General features: G+C 34.7%; 1 protein-coding gene across 3 annotated transcripts; it reads left to right on the top strand.

Moving 5' to 3' along the window:
* Positions 1 to 8,187: 8,187 nt before the first annotated feature.
* On the top strand, positions 8,188 to 15,806 carry LOC135137438 (uncharacterized). 3 transcript variants are annotated; one of them, XM_064067084.1, is made up of 2 exons: positions 8,188 to 8,263; positions 14,393 to 15,806. In XM_064067084.1, exon 2 carries the CDS (start codon positions 14,415 to 14,417, stop codon positions 15,153 to 15,155), a length of 741 nt encoding a protein of 246 aa, XP_063923154.1. In that variant the 5' UTR covers positions 8,188 to 8,263; positions 14,393 to 14,414; the 3' UTR covers positions 15,156 to 15,806. The 3 variants fall into 3 exon arrangements, with proteins under 3 accessions (XP_063923154.1, XP_063923152.1, XP_063923153.1); XM_064067082.1 differs by lacking the exon at positions 8,188 to 8,263 and adding an exon at positions 13,501 to 13,581; XM_064067083.1 differs by lacking the exon at positions 8,188 to 8,263 and adding an exon at positions 13,516 to 13,585.
* Positions 15,807 to 22,337: the final 6,531 nt, after the last annotated feature.

Here is a 22,337-nt window from a genome sequence, read left to right on the forward strand (position 1 = left end):
TCCCCTATATGGTAAGATTATGAAGTGTGTTTGTATACCAATTTGCAGCGAACGGGTACAGAACTGGGCATTTGATCGCCCTCAACAATTCTTTTTGTAAGTTACTAAGTTTTAAACCTTATATATACATGGACTTTTACACTGGCATTTTACTATTCTGCGAGGAAAAACTATTTCTTTTGTCGTTTCCGAACATTAATTACCCTGGTAAAAAAATTATTTCGATTCGTTTTGAGATTAGCGATTACCCCCTGGCACCAGAAAGCTTTGCTTTGCACGAGATTTCGCTGTTGTTTGCATATTATGAATGGGGCAGTTATCAGTATAAGATTATAATGGCATAGAATCTAATCTTTTGTGTAAAAACCAACGGTCATCGGGTTTACCGGTTGCTACCTACCAAGAGAAGAGGTGAAGGAACGTATTTAGAAATTTTTATCAAAGATAAAATAGAATCAGGTAAGACGAAGTAGTTGTTACTTACTACGATAACGGTTTCTTACAGTAATATAAACAGTTACAATAAAATACAATTTGTGAAAACATTTCTGTGTACAGGGCAGAGACTTTAATATTTAGTATTTAAAGTCTCTGGTACAGGGTGTTATTAGCCAAATACACTGACGTCATCCGAGGTCATCAAGATGGCAGCGTTTGACAACTAGCCGGTTTTCTCATAAGAGTAAATGCTAATATTTTCGGAATTCATTTAAATTTGAGAGTGTGTCAACTATGTTTTTATAGTTTGGTAAGTTTGTTACAGTTTCTAGACTGTGTAGATATCTGTAAAACGCACCATAACGTTTGAATATCCTTAAAAAATAATGTTTTCCAATGTGATGTACAGGTTAACTTCGCTGCATCTTATATTATTTGTTTTGCAAATTAATTCTGTGTTAATGTACATCAATGTTTTTTAAATACACTAGCATCTTAATATTATAATATTTTGTATTTTAGGAGAAAATGCCTAAATTTTGTGCTGTTGTGGGTTGCGCGAATTGAAGCACCAGAAATGCGGACAAATTTTATTTTCTTTTCCCAGCAGTTAGCAACAATAAAGGTAAATATATACAGGATGGGGAAAAAAGGCGGAAGTTTTGGTTAAAAGCCTTCAAACGAGTACAGTAACTACCTATTAGATTTACAGTTTCTAATAAATTACTACATTTGTGCTCTTTTAGGTAAATCTACAGATTTGTCGGATGTGGATCACCCTGATTATGTTCCATCACAAAATTTAGGATATCAAAATAAATCTACTCATAATATTTGTAATGTTGAAAGACACAGTCGTTTAAAAAAGAGAAAACTGAATAAATGCCTCTAGACTTTTGAATGCACGAATTTCATTGTGGGTTATTTTACTTATTCCAAAAATAAAAAAGTTTAGAATGGTATTCATTGTTATGGTAGGGACATCGTCTAAACACAAATTAAAATCACTTGCACTCATTTTATAAGGATCTACGCCGTTTAAATTGTTTAACTTTTGTACATATCTGTTTTTCTCTTTGACGGAAAGACATCGTGCATAATCACTTAAATTATCCATACTTTAAAAACAAATCACACACCTTCATCTACACCCGTCACATTAACCTCAAACGAAAATATTAATTTCCGATTTACCGCTTAAAACACACGGATGTATTTTGGGTGACGAGGAATTCAGACCAAAACAGCATTTTTTGTATTTTTATTTTTATGATGTATTTTTAAACTCAAATCGCCAATAAAAAGCACCCTGATACACAGGAAAGATATGAAAGAAGATATTCACGTGTTTATTTTCTAGATAAATACCCACACTTTTAAATAAAATGCGAAAATGTTAACATTGCCGCTTATGGAGTTTCACGGCGCTTGTCAAACGCTGAGTTCCCGCCACAGCGTGACGTCACGTGTTATTAGCTAATTGAAAGGTACGTACAACAAAATTGACAGTTCTTCGCGAAGTCTGATAATAATAATGGCAGTGGCGGCTCGTGGTGATTTTTGATGGGTGGGCAAAGCATTATAGGTAGGTTATAACATGTATGAAAAAAATATATATACATATATATAATTAATCATTTTTGTGAGAACGTGTTTTTGTTTTGGTGCTGCATGTCAATCAATATAATATAACAAATATTTTATGTATATTACATATACAGGGTGTTAGGAAATGCTTGCAACAAACTTTCAGAGCAAAGGCATTACAAAAAAAGGAATCTAAAATCTATGTACAACTTTTTTCAAAAATGTATAGTTTTTCTTTTAAATCACCTTAAAAATAAGTATCACACCGTTTTGGAACTGCATGGAGGCCAATTTTTCAATAATACGTTCCATTATTAAAATTTCTATTGTTACTTAGCAACGAATTAGGAATGGCAATCTGCTTTCTATCTATCAAGGGAATCGTTAAAAAAAAGCATCGTTGCTTAGTTACCGAGATACACTAACATTGTTCAAATTGTTTCAAATATTATTGTTAGATTTATAACTGTCATTGTCAGTAATACTCATTGAGAAAAAATGCCAGAATACAGCATAGAAGAATATGTAGACATGCATTTTGTTTATGGGCAGTGTGGAGGCAATGCTAGAGCCGCAGCAAGACGGTATGCTGAACGTTTTCCTGGGCGTCGACAACCGTATCGCGAAACCTTTTCAGCCGTGGATAGAAGGTTGCGGGAGACAGGATCAGTTTTACCTAAAAATCAGGAGATTGAACGAGGTCGAGATCCAGATATGGTCAACATTGAAGAGCACATTATCAATCGTGTTGAACAAGACCCGTCAGCTAGTACGCGTGAAATTGCTCGAGAAGTAGGTGTTAGTCACTGGACTGTGTGGAGAACGCTACGAGCATCTCTTTTGTACCCGTACCACCTCCAGCGGGTCCAGAGTTTAAGTCCGAACGATTTCATTCCTAGACAAAACTTTTGCCGATGGATAGTAAACAGCAATAATGAAACTCCCGGATTTCTTTCTTCCATACTGATGACAGATGAATGCTGTTTTACTAGGGATGGAATACTTAATTTTCATAATACTCACCGCTGGGCAGATGCCAATCCTCACGCTTTTTACGAGACGCACTTTCAACAACGTTTTTCATTAAACATTTGGGCCGGAATAATAGGTAATCAAATGATAGGACCATATGTTCTACCGGAAAGACTGAACGGAGACAATTAGGACTTTCATTTTTTGGAAACACATTTGCCATTGTTATTGGAAGATGTACCTTTAGACATTCGACGAAGGATGTACTTTATGCACGATGGTGCTCCTGCGCATTTTAGTTTACAAGTGCGACAATTCCTGACGAATGTTTATGGTGAGAGATGGATTGGAAGAGGTGGACCCATCGCTTGGCCACCCCGTTCTCCCGATCTTAACAGTTGTGATTACTACTTATGGGGTTATATGAAATCAATTGTTTATCGAACTCCAGTTAATAATTTAGAAGATTTAGAAGCAAGAGTTATGATGGCCGCAGAACGGATTCGAAACGATCCTGAAGAATTAAATAGAGTCAGTAACTCATTACTCAGGAGAGCAGAAGCTTGTATTCGTGCAAATGGTGCTCACTTCCAACACCTGCTTTAATTTTCTTGTCCTGTTTTTGCGTTTTTTGTTTTTTGTTTTCGCTTATTCGTTTTGTTTGTTTATTATAATTAAAGGTTATTTTTCTTTGTGTTGAAAATTGTATTTAACAAATTGGCTTAAATTTTAAAATCGTTGGAAGATTTTGAACAAAGTTTTTAACTTATACAATACATTTCTTGTATTTGTTGATAAACTATGTATTCTACCTTTTTCCGCAAAGCAAAAGTAGAATATAAATTTATTAAGAAAAGATAATTGCTGGACAATCGAAAAATAAAAAGATAATGTTGGGCGTTGGAGTGCTAAGCAGTGTTTAATTTTTACCTGATTTTTGAGAATATTTCAACTGCTTAGACTATTTCTAGGATCTTTTTTTATTTCCTAATATTAAAAAAAATCTTAAAAACAAGAACATTTAGTATATGGTTAACCATTAAGAAGTAACAAAGAAAATACCTTAAGCGTTCTATGATTTCGGTACTCTAAGGGTACCTTTTTATTATCAACTAGCTGACCCGGTGAACTTCGTTTCACCTACAATTTAATTTTGAATCTGCAAAACCGAATGCTTTGAAAACTTGCAGATGTTTTAAACATATGATAAGCATAATACATTTTTATTCAAAATATATTTACTGATCCTCTCCAAAAAATTGATGACGCCAGCCCAAAATTTGCCAAATGAATCCTATCTAAAATGTCCAAAATAGGATGAGTCTATACTTGTGATTTATTATTCCATTCATATTTTTTAGATTTGCTTATATAGGGTGACTCAAGAAAAATAATGAATGGGTGAATTAATTTTATTGAATTAATCAGGAACTGCAAAACCGAATGCTCTGAAATCTTGGAGATGCTTTAATGTTATCATAAGCATAGTAATTTTTTTATTAAAATGTATTTGTTCATTCCCCCTAAAAAATTGATGACGTCTCCTGAAAATTTTGCTGAATAAATCCTATCTGAAATGTGCAAAATATGATGAGTTTTTACTTGTGATTTATCACTGCATTAATATTTTTTTAGTTTTGCTTAAACGGGGTGTCCCAAAACAATTAATCACTGGGTCAATTTATTTTATTGACTGAAAACCCTAAATAAACTTTATTATTATCAAGAATTGTAAAACTGAATATTTTGAAATATTGCAGACGTTTTGAAGTTACTGTAAGCATGTTAGTTTTTTAATCAAAATATATCTGTTTATCAAGCCCAAAAACTTGATGACATCATCTCAAAATTTTGCCGAATAAATCCTATCTAAAATGTGCAAAATATCATCAGTATATACTCGTAATTTATCATTGCATTCATATTTTAAGTTCCCGAGCGTAAGCAAAGGAAGAATTGTAATCGAGTCCGTCGGCCGACTCTCTACTTTTACCTTTTCTCGATCTTTCATGATCCCTAGAAGATGAAGAAATAGGTGTCCCATTTCCCTCTGTCTGTCCGTCTGTCCGTCTGTCTGCCATCCCGGATTTTTATAAGACAGATAATCTCCGAAAGTACTCGACCGATTGTTGTGAAATTTTGTACTTATATTAGGAATATCATGTAGATGGTAAAACGCTAACCAAAATTTGTCTAATCATCCCCACCACTAATGCGATGACGTCACTTCAAAATTGTACAGAGTAAATCGGTTTTAAATTGTATAAAATAACATACTCCTACACATGTGGTTTTTACCCGAAACGTCCAGATTTTTGGAAAAAAATCAAAATTATAAAACAATATTTTGAAATTTAATTTTGAATCTGCTAACCTGAATGTTTTGAAATGTTGCAGATGTTTTAAGGCTATAAAGAGCATCATAAATTTTTAGTCAAAATATATTTGGTTATCCCCTCCAAAAACTTGATGACGTCAGTTCAAAAGTTTACCGAATAAATCCTATCTAAAATGTGCAAAATATGATGAGTATGTACTTGTGATATATCACTCAATTAATATTTTTTGGATTTGCATATACAGGGTGACTCAAAAAAATTAATGAATGCGTAAATGTATTTTACTGATTTACTCAGGAATTACAAAACCGAATGCTTTGAAATCTTAAAGATGTTTTAAAATTATCATAAGCATGGTAAATTTTTTATCAAAATGTATTTGGTCGTCCCCCCTAAAAAAATTTATGACGTCGCCAGAAAATTTTGTTGAATAAATTCTACCTAAAATGTACAAAATATGGTGAGTTTCTTCTTGTCATTTATCATTCCATTCAAATTTTTTCGATTTCCATATACAGAGTGACTCAAAAAAATTAATGAATGCGTGAATTTATTTTATTGAGTTAATCAGGAACAACAAAACCGAATGCTTTGAAATCTGATGTTTTAAGGCTATAAACAGCATAATAAATGTTTAGTCAAAATATATGTGGTTATCTTCTCCAAAAAATTGATGACGTCAGCTCAAAAATTTGCCGAATAAATCCTATCTAGAATATACAAAATATGATGAGTCTGTACCTGTAATTTATCATTCCATTCACATTTTTTGAATTTGCATATAGCGAGTGACTCAAAAAAATAATGAACGCGTAAATTTATTTTATTGGTTTACTCAGGAACTACAAAACCGAATGCTTTGAAATCCACTGCAAAAAAAAAACATAATAGACATGCAGTCGTCACGTTTCCGACAGCGAGGGAAGTACTGTCTAAACTCTTTAGAACAATTTTTTAGATTTGCTTTTACAGTGACTTAAAAAAATGTATGGATCAGACAATTTATTTTATTGAATAACTCAAGAGTTGCAGAAATGAATACTTTGAGATCTTGCAGACGTTTTAAAGTTATTGTAAGCATGGTAAATTGTTATTCATTAAAAATTGATTGGACGGCTCACTCGATTTTCGCAGATAATTTTGGATATACAATACAGTTGTTATTTTTAGTATTAGTTACACTGCATCAATCCAAGGTGATATACGTGTTGATTGTAAATGTTGATTTGGTCATCACAAAATTGTGTGAAGAAAAGACTCAACTCGAAAATGCTGAATATGTTTCATTATACTTTTGGTGGGAAGGAAGTTCTGTCGAAACAACGTTCGATCAATTTTTTGACAATGGTTGATATAAATAAAACTCAGTGGATGCTCATACTCGAAATACGAAGTATCTACTCGAATATCAAATCAAAATATTTCTAGTTTTTCTAGATGATGCTAATACTTCAGTAGGTAACAGTTGATGCTCAAGTAGCATCTCGATACAACAAAAACGGAAAACAGTGCCAGTCTTTAACCATCAAAACAAAAATCGAGTCACCAAAATATAAGTTAGCATGGGGTAGACACTTTGAGATGGGAATCTCTATGGCCAGTGTTGGAAAGAACGCACTGCACAATAAATAAAAGTTAATTACCTGAAAAGTTTTCGATATTCCCGCTCCTAATGTGTTTTTCAAACTGAATGCACCTTTTGACGACGCTCCACGTTCATGAAAGTCGCCATGTTTAGTCAAAATTCACTCTTACAACGATCCTACTCGTTTTCTAAGCTGCTTTACAGACAGCTCAGTCACTTGCCACGCCGATGCTCATTTTTAGATTAAATGCTCACAAAACGCGTAGATGTTCAATTTGTGTCCGGGGAGATACAGTGTTTGCAAGTAGGTACTTCGTACTTCAAATATGAGTATCTACTCAGTTTTATTCATACCACCCAATGTCTCGCTTCAATGTTTGACTATTATGTTGATTATGAGCACGACGCTGATCAACTTCCGTATCCGAATTACCCATGAAATAAATCATTGCGATTTGTACCTGAGGTAGTTCGTCGTACATTTCATTGACTTCGTGGACCAATGTCAGCTTGTCGTCTTCTCGGCGTTGTAATGAACTTCATAAAACGACACAGTATTATTTTCGCAGTCAATCAAATCTGTAAATTTTATCTTGAGAATTTTAAAATACTGAAAACTTCAAATCAAATCCTCGAATAACGGTAAAGTTTGAGGTTTTGTCGAAACCAACAAAGTGAACATAGGTAAATAGAATGGCAGATCAAAATTAATAAGAAACTTTCGCAATGCGTAACTGAATTCACTTTAACGAATACTTTTCCTGAAGTAAACGACGTTTTTTGTTACGAAAAAACAAACAACGACTTGAAATGCAATAATACTTTTCACAATCGCACGGAAGAAATAGTTTTGTGTGACACGTCAGTCAGGCGACAGATCCGTCAGGAATGGCCAACTATTTAAATTCATTCCAAGTCGCGATTCCCGTGCAAAATTTTTAATTTTTTTTTCTTTTAGCTGCTTTTCTCTTGAAATTTTTCCAGAATTTTCTTTGCTATAAACCTCACGGAGCCCGAGACCTTTCCAACGAATGCAAAACCGTGGAAATCGGTTCGTGCGTTCTGGAGTTATAGCGTCAGGAAGGAAAACCCGACTTATTTTTATATATTAGATATTGAAATCACTTCCATTGGAAAGGGGATACTAAACACAGTTTAAGATGAGGGAATTGGCAGGAAACCAGACAGTTATCGTACAAAGGGAAATGAAAGTGCGTATAAAATGAGTATTTCTGTCATTTCAGTAGAGAGTGTTCCTTGCTACGGTTCACTTTCGCGTACACGGCTTGCGCCGGGATTGTTTGCTCATCTTGTTCTCGCCCAGGAGCCTCATGTACATTGTGTAAGTTCGGATTTTTACCTACAAACGGCAAATTATTTTGTTGCAATTTTCATAACGAGTGGTATACGAACGATCAACAAGCGGAGTTAGTTGTCCTACATTCCCAATCGTTCCGCTGCTACATTAATGGACCACATTAGGCGAGTGATCAGACCGGACTCGGAAATATGGACCGACGAACTTAGGTCCTCCAGACTCCTCCGAATCTTGGGTGGAGCGTCCTCATTTGTTCATCAAACAGTTAACCATAGCCGCTTTTTTCAAGATCGAACAACAGGGGTCTGTACTAATCAATTCGAAGGGTAGTGAGGAGGATGAAAAGTTTTATCACGAGGTTGGGTGCCATGAGTTGTCCCTTTTTGCCGTAGTATTAGATCAACTGGGAGCGCTATTGCGCTTGAGTTGACGAACTATTTTAACATTTCATTTACCACACTGCTGAAAGATAGATTTTCCTAATCTTTCTAGTGTTTTCCTTCGGGATTTTTTTCAGGGGAAAAACGCAAAACCCCCTCTTTCTGGTATCACTGCAGGTTTTCAGAGGCCGTTTGTGATGTTTTCTGAAATTTCCGTTAACAACCACGTTGGTACCCTTATTAGCGTGTCGGAACCGCGTCTATTTCGTTAAACGTCCGAATCAAACATTTTAAAACTCAAAGGTGTTTATTGTATTGATGTAAATGTGACATTTTTGTCAATTTTTGACAAATTAGATTTAATCGTTTCTAAGGAAATAATCATCTTAGTTCCAGAATTTTCACAACTACCTTAGAAAAAAAAAGACAACGTCGGCAGTTCTCAAAATGTGGGGACTGATTTTTCGATACGCTTTTTAGAAAAAACTATTAACCTTTGAAAAAAGTGTTACTAGCATTTTTTGTTGTTCTCTTCTTCAGGAGCCTACCTTCAAATTTTGTTGCAAGCATTCCCTAACACCCTGTATATATACATGGACTTTTACACTGGCATTTTACTATTCTGCGAGGAAAAACTATTTCTTCTGTCGTTTCCGAACATTAATTACCCTGGTAAAAAAATTATTTCGATTCGTTTTGAGATTAGCGATTACCCCCTGGCACCAGAAAGCAGAAAGCTTTGCCTTGCACGAGATTTCGCTGTTGTTTGGATATTATGAATGGGGCAGTTATCAGTATAAGATTATAATGGCATAGAATCTAATCTTTTGTGTAAAACCCAACGGTCATCGGGTTTACCGGTTGCTACCTACCAAGAGAAGAGGTGAAGGAACGTATTTAGAAATTTTTATCAAAGATAAAATAGAATCAGGTAAGACGAAGTAGTTGTTACTTACTACGATAACGGTTTCTTACAGTAATATAAACAGTTACAATAAAATACAATTTGTGAAAACATTTCTGTGTACAGGGTGTTATTGAAAGGTACGTACAACAAAATTGACAGTTCTTCGCGAAATCTAATAATAATGGTAGTAGGTACTACCTCTCGCGCTTCACTCCTCTCACCAAGGAGATGTTGGTCACACTGTGATATATGAAAGATATAGGGCATTCTCCATCTACACTTATATTCAATATCTTTGGTGCCGGACAAAGCGCTATATTGGAATCGGCACAACGCAAACCACAATACACCTATGAAAGCAAGTGGAATATCTAGAACGAAATTGAACAACGACAATTAAGTACATATTAGTATATGCATTTTTTAACGAAAAAATCAAACATTTTACACATCTATTTAACATATTCGATGTTGAAAGACCTATTAAATTGTCGTATTTAACATTGTCTAGCATAGATTGTTATGTGTTTGGCGCATCTTCTGCACTTTTGATTAAACATTATGGATTTTTTTTTATTTTACCAGTTCAACCTCTGATTCCAAATATAACTGCTGAAAATCAGACATTTTACCATATGAATGTTCATTTTAATCTAAAAAAGCAGTCGTAAATTTTATGCATATTTTTTTGTAATGATTTTTACACATATACATTTATTTGTGTACTGGTAATAACAATCTATTAAAGGTTTGGCTCCCCAGCAGCAACATTAATTATATCACTCTTCTAAAAATAAAAATATTGTTTGATCTAAGGACTTCTCCATTAGAACCTCATGTAAGCAGAAGCTGTGTTTATCATACGTATACTACAAAATATTAGGACTACTAAACAAAACATTTCAACCATAATGCCATCTTAAGTTCGAAATCGGTTGTACACAGTGTTATGTTAGTAATAATACTTAACTTGCATTGTATACGGAATTTGTATTTGTAAAAGAAAAAAAAACATTTATAACTAGCGCGAAGTCGCATTTGGATAATTTGAATTTGAGAAATGAATTAATAAAATCGTTGAACATAGGCAACCATGTTGAACTCTATTGTCTTGCTGGTAGTCGCTCGTTTAGCGATTTTGTGGGTAGGAATGTATTAAGGGGGTGGTAGTAAAACAGACTTGTCTGGTTCAGGGTTCAGGCACCACTGGTTGTTTGGTTTGGTGTAGATGCAACCACGCGGTAAGCGTTAAATTTATCTAGGTTATTTTGATTTGGTAGTTTCATAAAATAGCCTTTGTTTAAACGAAATTTAATCGTACCGGACGGCGACGCCACAGTTTTCCCCACAAACATTAGTTATTAATGTCTTCTAATCGGAAATGTGAATTTTTGATCATCATGTAAACACGGGGTGTAAATTCACCGTTCATGTTAGGATTTTTAAACATTTCTGTTTCTAACACAGTTTAACAGTCATGAACATTGTTATTTTATTCTACACGCTCTCTAGAAATTATAAATTTTATCTTTCTTGTATGACACCTAACTTTAATCAAGTGAAATAAGTAGTATTTTAAAAGGAGGAAAGGGGATTTTCTGCTGATTTTGTGTCATGTTTTGTGTTCTATGACTCCACTTTTAGAAGGGGGATTCGATTCACGACGTAGTATTAATTCATTACCTAATTTTGCTTTGTTAAATTCGGGTGATGAGAGCGAAGATCGGGACAAGTCCAGAGTGATAATTTTCCCTGCACTCATATGACTGTTTATTCGCAATACTGGATTCTGCCAACGTGGGGAATTTTGGAAGGTGTCCTGCTGGTAAAGGAAACTCTACTGGGGGACTGGGGGAGAGTCAGCTCTGTTTTTCACGTGGGGGGGGAGTATACCTACGAAATAAAACTTGAAGCAGCCGACACAGTGTTAGGGACAGATACTTTTAAAAGTATCTATATACAGATATAGATATATGAAAGATAAAAGTATTTAAATACAGATTGTTTTCGATTTTTTCGAAATGTATCTAGATACAGATACAAGAAAACATACTTTTTGAAGGTTTAGCGAATAAAATAACTGAAAACATGTTTATGTATTTTTTTATGTATTGTTTAATGAATTTTTTAAAATTAAAAACATTTCGAACGTATTGTCACCTAAATTATTTCTTCTTGGTGTCAGAATTTGGTTTCTGCTACTAAACACCAGTTCCACAGGTGCAGAAGAAGGGATTGTGGTATTAAATTTAAAAAATAAAGATTTTACTGTAGCATAGTTATTCAAGACTGAAAAATCTTTTCTTTTTTTCTGCAAATAGGCCATCGCTTCGCTGTTTGATGTGTCGCAAATTGTGCAATATTTATTACGTACGCTTAAAAAGAATATTTTTTTTGTTTTTATTCCCACACTACAATGTCCAAATTGTGTTTGAGTATATCTAATAATTAAATATCTCCAGCATTAAAATTCATATTGATGTCATAAATTATTATTCTTCAATATCGGCTTACGATGTTTTTATGACCATGTCCGGTAATCGTCTATCTCGATGCGGCAATTATATACACATTTTACAAAGAATTGCTGGTTCCGTTTAAGGCAAAATAAGTACAATTTCTTAGAAAGGTATTTAAACCCCTTATGGATCAAAGGCTGCCTGGCAGGCCGGAATCATTACAGTGCAACTTTAAATTTTCAGATTTTTCTTGAAACTCATTTTATTTCAATCTCATTTCACGATTTCTGAGAATATATCACGATAAATTATTCTGCCGAGGGTTGTAAAAATTTTAATTTTATTGCCCAAGATTTACACTTAAACATAATCGGCACATTCTAGGGCAAAACGGACCTGCCAAGCCCGCCTCGCGTTAGATCCAACAATGAAAAAGTGAAGAAATGACACATGTGGCAACAAGAAAAGATGCTACATTTGTCTGAAAAATAAAGATATAAAACCGTAACAAATATGCGATTTATGTCAGAGAAATGTATGTATTGAACATTCGATTAGTCGATTACAGAACTAATTTGTGCTAATTGAAAAAATTATTCATTATGTAACACGCAATTATTATTTTCTAAAAATAATAACATACCTTAAACAAATATTTTTACTATTAAAATTACTCTTATTTAATAACACAAATACAACCAGCGGGCCTACCGGACCCGGGTTGCTCAGGTACACAGATAAAATGCATTGCCTCGATAAGCGTAAAACGCAGTGAATAATGAATTGTAGTTTATGGTTTTTAAAATACCATCTTACCGTGGCTTAGATTTATTGCCCCTCAGGATTATATTTAAAGAAGTACTGAAGGCTACAATGTAGGAAATGATGGTACATATTTAAAATATGAAAATTTCCGTGACAGAACACTATTAGTGGACCTCTTACCTCTATTTTTGTTTATATGACCATGAAGTATCAAAAATTACTACTAGTATAACTTAACTAATAACTACTGAAAAAAAAGTGAAATAAAAAAATGTATCTGTATCTGCGCCATTAATTTTGTATCTAGATACAGATATTTTGTGCTTAAATTCGATTTTATTTAGATACAGATACTAGATACCCAAAAATGTATCTAGATACTTTATTTAGATACAAGTATCTAGATACTGCCCAACACTGGCCAACCGGCACAGTATAGAGATAGTGGGCACTGGTGGGAGCACCGCGGCATGGTTGTACGTAGCTGTAGTAGTGTAAAGAGAAGTTAGTGTCTAGAACCATTATTAACGCTACTCGTTCCACGTTTCTTTATTGTTGAATTGAATCGTCTTCTTTTTTCTCTGACTGCCAAAAAAATCACCATAATAATGTGTGCATTAGCATATATTCACTTTAGTGTATTTATCACATATCACTGTCCATGAATACTCCCACTTTATTAAACTTAATGTTCCGCCACTGGTCGAATTCTACTTGCCAGCTGATGGTGATACTGCTGATGATGACTCACTTTGTTTGGATGAACTTGTAGACTTGTAGAGTTGAAATATATAATCATCCTTGTTTCATTGTATATCTCCAGAATTCGTAGTAAGTATGTATCCAAATTCTGTGATTTGTCTAGCATTAGCATGTAGCGTAGCTGGTGTTTTTAATCTGCGGAGTACAAAGTGGGCACAAAGTGAAAACCGTTATAAATCATGCCTCTGGGAATAGTGTCTAAGATCAATCGTTCTGTGTGCTACTGGATCTCTGTTACTTTTATAATCTTTTGCACTGTAATGTTTTATCTATTATTAGTTAGGTACTTGTCAGGATCTACGTACTGGTACCTATTTACGCTTCTGGATGTTTATGACCATAATGTGTGTTTTCTAATTCATATGACAATACAAGTTCTAGTTATACCTATTTTAACATGTTGAATGTGAAGTGACTTCAACAAATTTTATTGTTTTTTTCTGGATAAAACAGGGTGGTTATAGAATTAAAGCGATTTTGTCTAAAGAAAAATTAACCCTAGACTGACACCAAAATTTTGTACTTACCTACATAGTTGTTTTAAAATTGACCTATTACACTGTTTTTTTTTTCACTGAAGACGAAGCATGACACACTTTAGTTAACTGACCCGCTAAATAATTTAGATGATACGCATAGTAGTACCTAAAATAATAGTGTGAAGTATTAATTTACAATAAGAATCAATTTCGTTGTCAATCATAGGTGATAGCCAAATGAAAAATTTTGCACGTATGTACAACACATGCCTCAATGTTGGCGGAATATTCGGGTTGTCATAAAATTTGGTGCCGCACGACCAGCACACGATGCTGGCGTGCTGCAGAGGAGGAATACATTTTATTTTGCACAAATACATGCTTGTTTTTGATATTTATAGGTGATCCTACAGTCAGAGCACCATGAATAACAGAAAGAAACTACGCAGTACTAGCGGTTCTTGGAGCGTGAAGAAGCTCCGGATCGTGCTTCTGGCGGGCCCCCGCCGCAGGCTGAAAAGGCCAAAAACAGCCGAAGTGATGACACAACCTGCGGAGCAACCAACCAAGCAGCGGCAAGTGACAGCGACGGGGGGACTAAAGGGACATCAACAAACGGAAAATCGTTCAGAAACGGATTGGAAACAAGTCGCCCTGGACCTGTTAGAAGGACAGAGGCAACTGGAGGAACCTTCGACACAGACAGTGTCGACCCCAGTGCCTCGTCCCACTTTACCTGACAGATCCACAGATTGGGACGATTTGTTCGAGCGACAACATCGATGGGACGTGTACACTGAGATTACATCGAAACCCTTTGACCCCCGCTGTAGTCTCCGAATGGTCGACTTCTTCGTGAAGCAATTTGATACCATGCGGTCACTTATGTTACCAATCACAGAAATGAAGATGGTGTCCGACTTGATGGAACTCTTTCCAAGGGCAGTCTGGATTCCGTGGTGCTTACTTGATCGGAAGGAGAGAACGCTTCAGAGGGCTCAAAAATATTTGCTTGACATTAATCCCTGTATACCTCGAGATGACGCTGAGAGGTCGTCCTCCAGCACCCAAGTTTCTACACCCGCTGTTTCACCGTTGCCGACGTTCAATCCGTTCTCCATTCCTCCACCCAACTTGTTGGGAAACGTCAGTTGGACGTACTAATCAGGTGAACATGTTCCTCCAACATGTCGAAACACTTAAATTTTCCACCACCCTTCAACAATAGTTATTCACCCATATTTTGCTAAGTAGAGGAAAGGAACGTTGAAAGCCGTGTCAGTTACATTAACAATATGGTGAACTGGTGGGTGGGTTTGTTTTGTATTATTATGCAGGTATACATGCCTGGTCTAAATTTGAATTTTGAATATTTTGCTCTTAAAATGGGGGCTTAAAACGAAATGTATATATGTTAAAACCACCTTACATTGATTTTGGCTGTATTTAACACGTGTCTGTTGCGTTTGCTTGAAATGTATTTGATTTTTTTCTGATGTCAGGTATCCAATCGACAATGGGAACATTACGAATTCATTGGTTTAATTAATAACTTTTAAAATTCTTCATTTTCTAATGAAAGTCGACAAATTATACAGTAACGAAATTTTGCTTCCTTCAAATTTTAATTGTTTATTTTGTTATTCTAAATTTGGGGAATATAGAATTCAAAGTTGATTGGGATAAGTACACAAAGACGCGGAGCAGAAGAGGGGTGGACGATTCCGAATTTAGTTGGTATTTTTCTTGTGTATTTATTTAGCTAAGGACTTCGCGAATCTGTTTTGTATTTTAAATGTTTGTTTATAGACTTGTAATGCCTGTTTGCTTTTTTATGATTTAATAAAAGAAGTTCTCTTTCATCTCCACTTTTGCTTCATTATACCACTCTGACTATTCTCCATTTGCAGTGGTAGCAATTCTTTCATTTCAAGAACACAACGTACATCATCTGTTTTGCAGACGTTCACAGTTCATGACCGAATTTAAAATTTTTATTGACAATGTGATAACCCTAACATCCCGCCTTAAATTGATACGTGAAAAAAAAATTGAAAGCCCGCGAAAAATTTTGAAATTCAAAATTTGGCCTTGGCTGTGATCGTCTGACAAAATGAAACCCTACATTGCGTTTTGGCGGGATGCGTCCAGATTCAAATGGTGGACCCCAAGGTTGGAAAAGTACCGCCAAATAAAACACAAACTTATTTATTTCTTCACCGACAGAAAAAAAAAGCTGCGAGTAACTGGTGACCGTTGAAGACACCGCTTAATGCTCAGCTACAAAAAAAACTTTGAATGAAATCAAATTAAACGTTCTGAATCAATGCAAATAGTTCAATATCACTAATTTAATAAAAACAAAGAAAAATCTGAATTAAAGTAACTGGATGCAAATACACAAGTTATTACAGGTGTGGCGGCAAATTTAAAATTATGGCAGTCAACAAGAGAACAACATTTTAATAAAAAACTATGCAACGGCAGCGGCACCAAAGCGCTATAAGAATGTGGTGATCGAACTATATCAATTTCAGTCTAGAGCACAGCCAAAATGCCCATAGGGGGCTTTGTAGCATGAGCGGAGTTTGGGGCTCTTGGTCGTGGCTGTTCTCCTACCCACGACGGTGATTCTATCTATCGCAAGCACTGCCGTAAAGCACGTCTCCATGATGAATATTCCGTACGAGCAGGCTGTTAGGGTCGCAAATTCGCGATTGGGTCTTTTGTACATATCGTGCGATAAATCCCGCCAGCTCGACTAGGAACCGCGCATTCCGCTTCCGCTACGTATTATTGCGTTATTTAAACTCAAATCCATTTAAATGTTCAGTTTCTATGACTCCGATATTAAACTAAAACTGGACAAGAGTGTTAAAGTTTCAGAAAGACCAATAAACAACATTTAAATTCGCCATACACTCTCGGGAAACTTTTCAACAGCAAAGAATTCTTATTTGAAATTACGATTGGACATCAGATAATTTTATGGTGGTAGCATTAATCAACAAAATATTTACAAAACAAAAAAACTAGCAAAGATTTATAAAACCAAAAAGATCTGGTATGAAGTAAAACTTGTGCAGACAAAAATATTACGTAAGGTTAGAATCTGCAGAGCATGAAAATTTACGTTCAATTTAAATTATACAACGAAGAAAATTACTGTAGTTAAAAATTGTGTGATAGAGAAAAATTGTATTAGATGAAAAATTGCAAAGCTAACAAAACCACATGAGTTTGATATTTTATGTCTATTCGAGTTATTGGTTAATTTTCAAAAGTGAAGTTATTCAGCTCCATTGTGGACCATCGTTTACATTCCCCAGACAAACACAAAAAAACATAGCAGGCAATCTGTCTCCCAGAAATGTGATCAATCGTGTGGCACTGTACAAATTATGGTCTAAATCAAAGGAGTACAATGCACGTCCCACAATGTTGTTAATTTGTTCAGTAAGATTTTACAGTTCAAACATATGCTCGGTTTGAAAATACTCTTTCAACATGGCCGCTGCCAGAACAAAGAATTTGCCTGATGTTAAATTATGCCACACTTTATCAACGATTCAAACGAAGAATTTACGTTATGTTAAATTATCCCTTAATCCAAGTGATTGGACTGACTGGTTACTAAAAAAAAAAATTTACTTGAGAGTTTAGCTTTGAGAGTTTATATCGTGGACTGTCCCACCTTATCCCAGATAAAACACATGATAAAGAAACGACACAAAATGTATCAGGCGTTGGGAGGAAAACTCCTCAGTGATGTAATTATCCACGTTGTGAGAAAATTATCTCCGTGATATAGCTTTCCACGTTGCGAGAAAGATATCTCGGTGATGTGATGATGATATGATGGTAACAACTGCCTAAGGGAGAAATTTTTAATCCCCCCCGTACCTCAGTCGACGTTAGGTTAGTTTTAACTACTGTAAATGAACTATTAGCAATCTTGTGTGAAAAATTAAGAATTGTTATAACGTAAACGAGTCCTGACTAAGTGAATTTCATGAAATCTCCTAACAAGTGCCATATCTAAACAAACTTCGGCAGAACCACCAACTAGAACTACCCAAAAAGCGCTAACGTGCACATGGTTGCCTATGTTTAACGATTTTTTACTTCCCGAGCGTAAGCAAAGGAAGTATTGTAATCGAGTCCGTCGGCCGACTCTCTACTTTTACGTTTTCTCGATCTTTCATGACCCCTAGAAGACGAAGAAATAGGTCTCCCATTTCCGTCTGACTGTCCGTCTGTCGGTCTGTCCGTCTGTCCGTCTGTCCGTCTGTCCGTCTGTCCGTCTGTCCGTCTGTCCGTCTGTCCGTCTGTCCGTCCGTCTGTCCGTCTGTCCGTCTGTCCGTCTGTCCGTCTGTTGTCACGGATTTTTATTAGACAGATAATCTCCGAAAGTACTCGACCGATTGTTGTGAAATTTTGTACTTATATTAAGAATATCATGTAGATGGTAAAACGCTAACCAAAATTTGTCGAATCATCCCCACCACTAAAGCGATGACGTCACTTCAAAATTGTACATAGTAAATGGGTTTTCAATTGTATAAAATAACATAGTCCTACACATGTAGTTTACAACTCTGAATCGACTTTTCACCCGAAACGTCCAGATTTTTGGAAAAAAAATCAAAATTATAAAACAACATTTTGAAATTTAATTTTTAATCTGCTAACCAGAATGCTTTGAAATGTTGCAGATGTTTTAAGGCTATAAAGAGCATCATAAATCTTTAGTCAAAAAATATTTGCTTATCCCCTCCAAAAACTTGATGACGTCAGCTCAAAAGTTTGTGGAATAAATCATATCTAAAATGTACAAAATATGATGAGTCTGTACTTGTGAACTATCACTCCATTCATATTTTTTGGATTTGCATATACAGGGTGACTCAAAAAAATTAATGAATGCGTAAATATATTTTATTGATTTAATCAGGAACTACAAAACCGAATGCTCTGAAATCTTGCAGATGTTTTAAGGTCATAAAGAGCATAATAAATGTTTAGTCAAAATATATTTGCTTATCCCCTCCAAAAACTTGATGACGTCAGCTCGAAAGTTTGCCGAATAAATCATATCTAAAATGTACAAAATATGATGAGCCTGTACTTGTCATTTATCACTCCATTCATATTTTTTGGATTTGCATATACAGAGTGACTCAAAAAAATTAATGAATGCGTAAATTTATTTTATTTATTTAATCAGGAACTACAAAACCGAATGCTTTGAAATCTTGCAGATGTTTTAAGGTTATAAAGAGCATAATAAATTTTTAGTCAAAATATATTTGGTTATCTTCTACAAAAAACTGATGACGTCAGCTCAAAAGTTTTCCGAATAAATCGTATCTAAAATGTACAAAATATGATGAGTCTGTACTTGTGATTTATCATTCCATTCATATTTTTGGATTTGCATATGCAGGGTGACTCAAAAAAATTAATGAAGGCGTGAATTTATTTTATCGATTTAATCAGGAATTACAAAACCGAATGCTTTGAAATCTTGGGAATATTTTAAAGTTATTATAAGCATGGTAAACTTTTGTTCAAAATGTATTTGTTCATCCCTCCTAAAAAAATTGATGACGTCACCCTTAAATTTTGCTGAATAAATCCTATCTAAAATGCAAAAAATACGATGAGTTTGTACTTGTGATTTATCATTCCATTCATATTTTTTAGATTTTCTTAAGAGGTGGTTCAAAAAAATTAATGAAGTCAATTTATTTTATTGATTAAATTAAAGGCAACACTTATTATTAGTATTACACCCCAACCAACCCAATTTGGTAGACACAAAATTTGTTAAAGGGAAAACTCGGTTGAAACATAAGGGTAGCACGCTTATTTACATCGACTTTAACATTACAGACCTGCATTTGTTTTATGCGTTCACTTGATTCCGCGAATGTGAAATAGACATGTTTATAATCAACCAATTGTGAATTTCACCGTCAAGAATTAAAATAAAACCCAATGTTTTATATAATAAGCGGAAGTCGAAGCAATAAAACCGACGGTCGTTTTGTTTACAGTTTCTGTGTTTGGCTCTCACGTATGCTGTTACGCCTGTCATCTTAAATTAACAATGTTTATACATACACGATTTTCAGTTGCCTCTGATACGTAGGTATACGTGAGTAAATTGTTTCGTTATTTTATTGATTATTACAAATCAATATTCAAACGACCCAATTCATTTTCCCGAAAATTTGAGAATATAATAATTTTATTCTTAGTATTACACTACATCTATCCCAACTGATATACGTGTCCTTGCAAAAATGTTGATGACGTCATCGCAATTTTTTTTTAAATTCCCACTACAAAAATGTAATGAGAAAAAAAACACAATAGGCATGCAGTCGTCAAGTTTCCGACAGCGAGGGAAGTACTGTCTAAACTCTTTAGACCAATTTTTTTATTTTTACTTCCCGAGCGTAAGCAAAGGAAGTATTGTAATCGAGTCCGTCGGCCGACTCTCTACTTTTACGTTTTCTCGATCTTTCATGACCCCTAGAAGACGAAGAAATAGGTCTCCCATTTCCGTCTGTCTGTCCGTCCGTCTGTCCGTCTGCCGTCCTGGATTTTTATTAGACAGATAATCTCCGAAAGTACTCGACCGATTGTTGTGAAATTTTGTACTTATATTAAGAATATCATGTAGATGGTAAAACGCTAACCAAAATTTGTCTAATCATCCCCACCACTAATGCGATGACGTCACTTCAAAATTGTACGTAGTAAATGGGTTTTCAATTGTATAAAATAACATAGTCCTACACATGTAGTTTACAACTCCGAATCGACTTTTCACCCGAAACGTCCAGATTTTTGGAAAAAAAATCAAAATTATAAAACAACATTTTGAAATTTAATTTTTAATCTGCTAACCAGAATGCTTTGAAATGTTGCAGATGTTTTAAGGCTATAAAGAGCATCATAAATCTTTAGTCAAAAAATATTTGCTTATCCCCTACAAAAACTTGATGACGTCAGCTCAAAAGTTTGTGGAATAAATCATATCTAAAATGTACAAAATATGATGAGTCTGTACTTGTGATCTATCACTCCATTCATATTTTTGGATTTGCATATGCAGGGTGACTCAAAAAAATTAATGAAGGCGTGAATTTATTTTATCGATTTAATCAGGAATTACAAAACCGAATGCTTTGAAATCTTGGGAATATTTTAAAGTTATTATAAGCATGGTAAACTTTTGTTCAAAATGTATTTGTTCATCCCTCCTAAAAAAATTGATGACGTCACCCTTAAATTTTGCTGAATAAATCCTATCTAAAATGCAAAAAATATGATGAGTTTGTACTTGTGATTTATCATTCCATTCATATTTTTTAGATTTTCTTAAGAGGTGGTTCAAAAAAATTAATGAAGTCAATTTATTTTATTGATTAAATTAAAGGCAACACTTATTATTAGTATTACACTCCAACCAACCCAATTTGGTAGACACAAAATTTGTTAAAGGAAAAACTCGGTTGAAACATAAGGGTAGCACGCTTATTTACATCTATTTTAACATTACAGACGTGTGTTTGTTTTGTTCGTTGACTAGGTTCCGCGAATGTGGAATAGACATGTTTATAATCAACCAATTGTGAATTTCACCGTCAAGAATTAAAATAAAATCCAATGTTTTATATAATAAGCGGAAGTCGAAGCAATAAAACCGATGGTCGTTTTGTTTACAGTTTCTCTGTTTGACTCTCACGTATGCTGTTACGCTTGTCATCTTAAATTAAGAATGTTTATACATAAACGATTTTCAGTTGCCCCTCATATTACTAGACAGCGGATTTCTGTCGGGCTACGTCACGATTATAGGGGGGGACGTGCTGGATTCCATAAATATAATTAACGATTTATTAATCAAACGGCTAAGTAAATGAGAACGGGAATTAACAGCAGAGTGCAACGAAACAACGTTATTCTAATATCAAATAAACGAAGTGCAGTCCGCAACGGCAATGAATTCGCATCCCGTGCGAGCCGTACCGAGTTTGACCTTGCCTAGCCCGACAGAAATCCGCTCTCTAGATATTACACACCGGCGCCGTATACGTGAGTAAATTGTTTCGTTATTTTATTGATTATAAGAAATCAATATTCAAAACGACCCAATTCATTTTCCCGAAAATTTGGGAATACAATAATTTTATTCTTAGTATTACACTACATCTATCCCAACTGATATACGTGTCCTTGCAAAAATGTTGATGACGTCATCACAATTTTTTTTTTAAATTCCCACTACAAAAATGTAATGAGAAAAAAAAACATAATAGGCATGCAGTCGTC

Source organism: Zophobas morio, unplaced genomic scaffold (genome assembly GCF_036711695.1).
Source record: "Zophobas morio isolate AGI-343-1 ecotype UQ-CSIRO unplaced genomic scaffold, CSIRO_AGI_Zmor_V1 ptg000029l, whole genome shotgun sequence".
NCBI classification, from domain to species: domain Eukaryota; kingdom Metazoa; phylum Arthropoda; class Insecta; order Coleoptera; family Tenebrionidae; genus Zophobas; species Zophobas morio.

Bases quoted from the DNA above. Each gene is read 5' to 3' on its own strand.
- LOC135137438 (XM_064067084.1), top strand. From the start codon at position 14,415: ATGAATAACAGAAAGAAACTACGCAGTACTAGCGGTTCTTGGAGCGTG.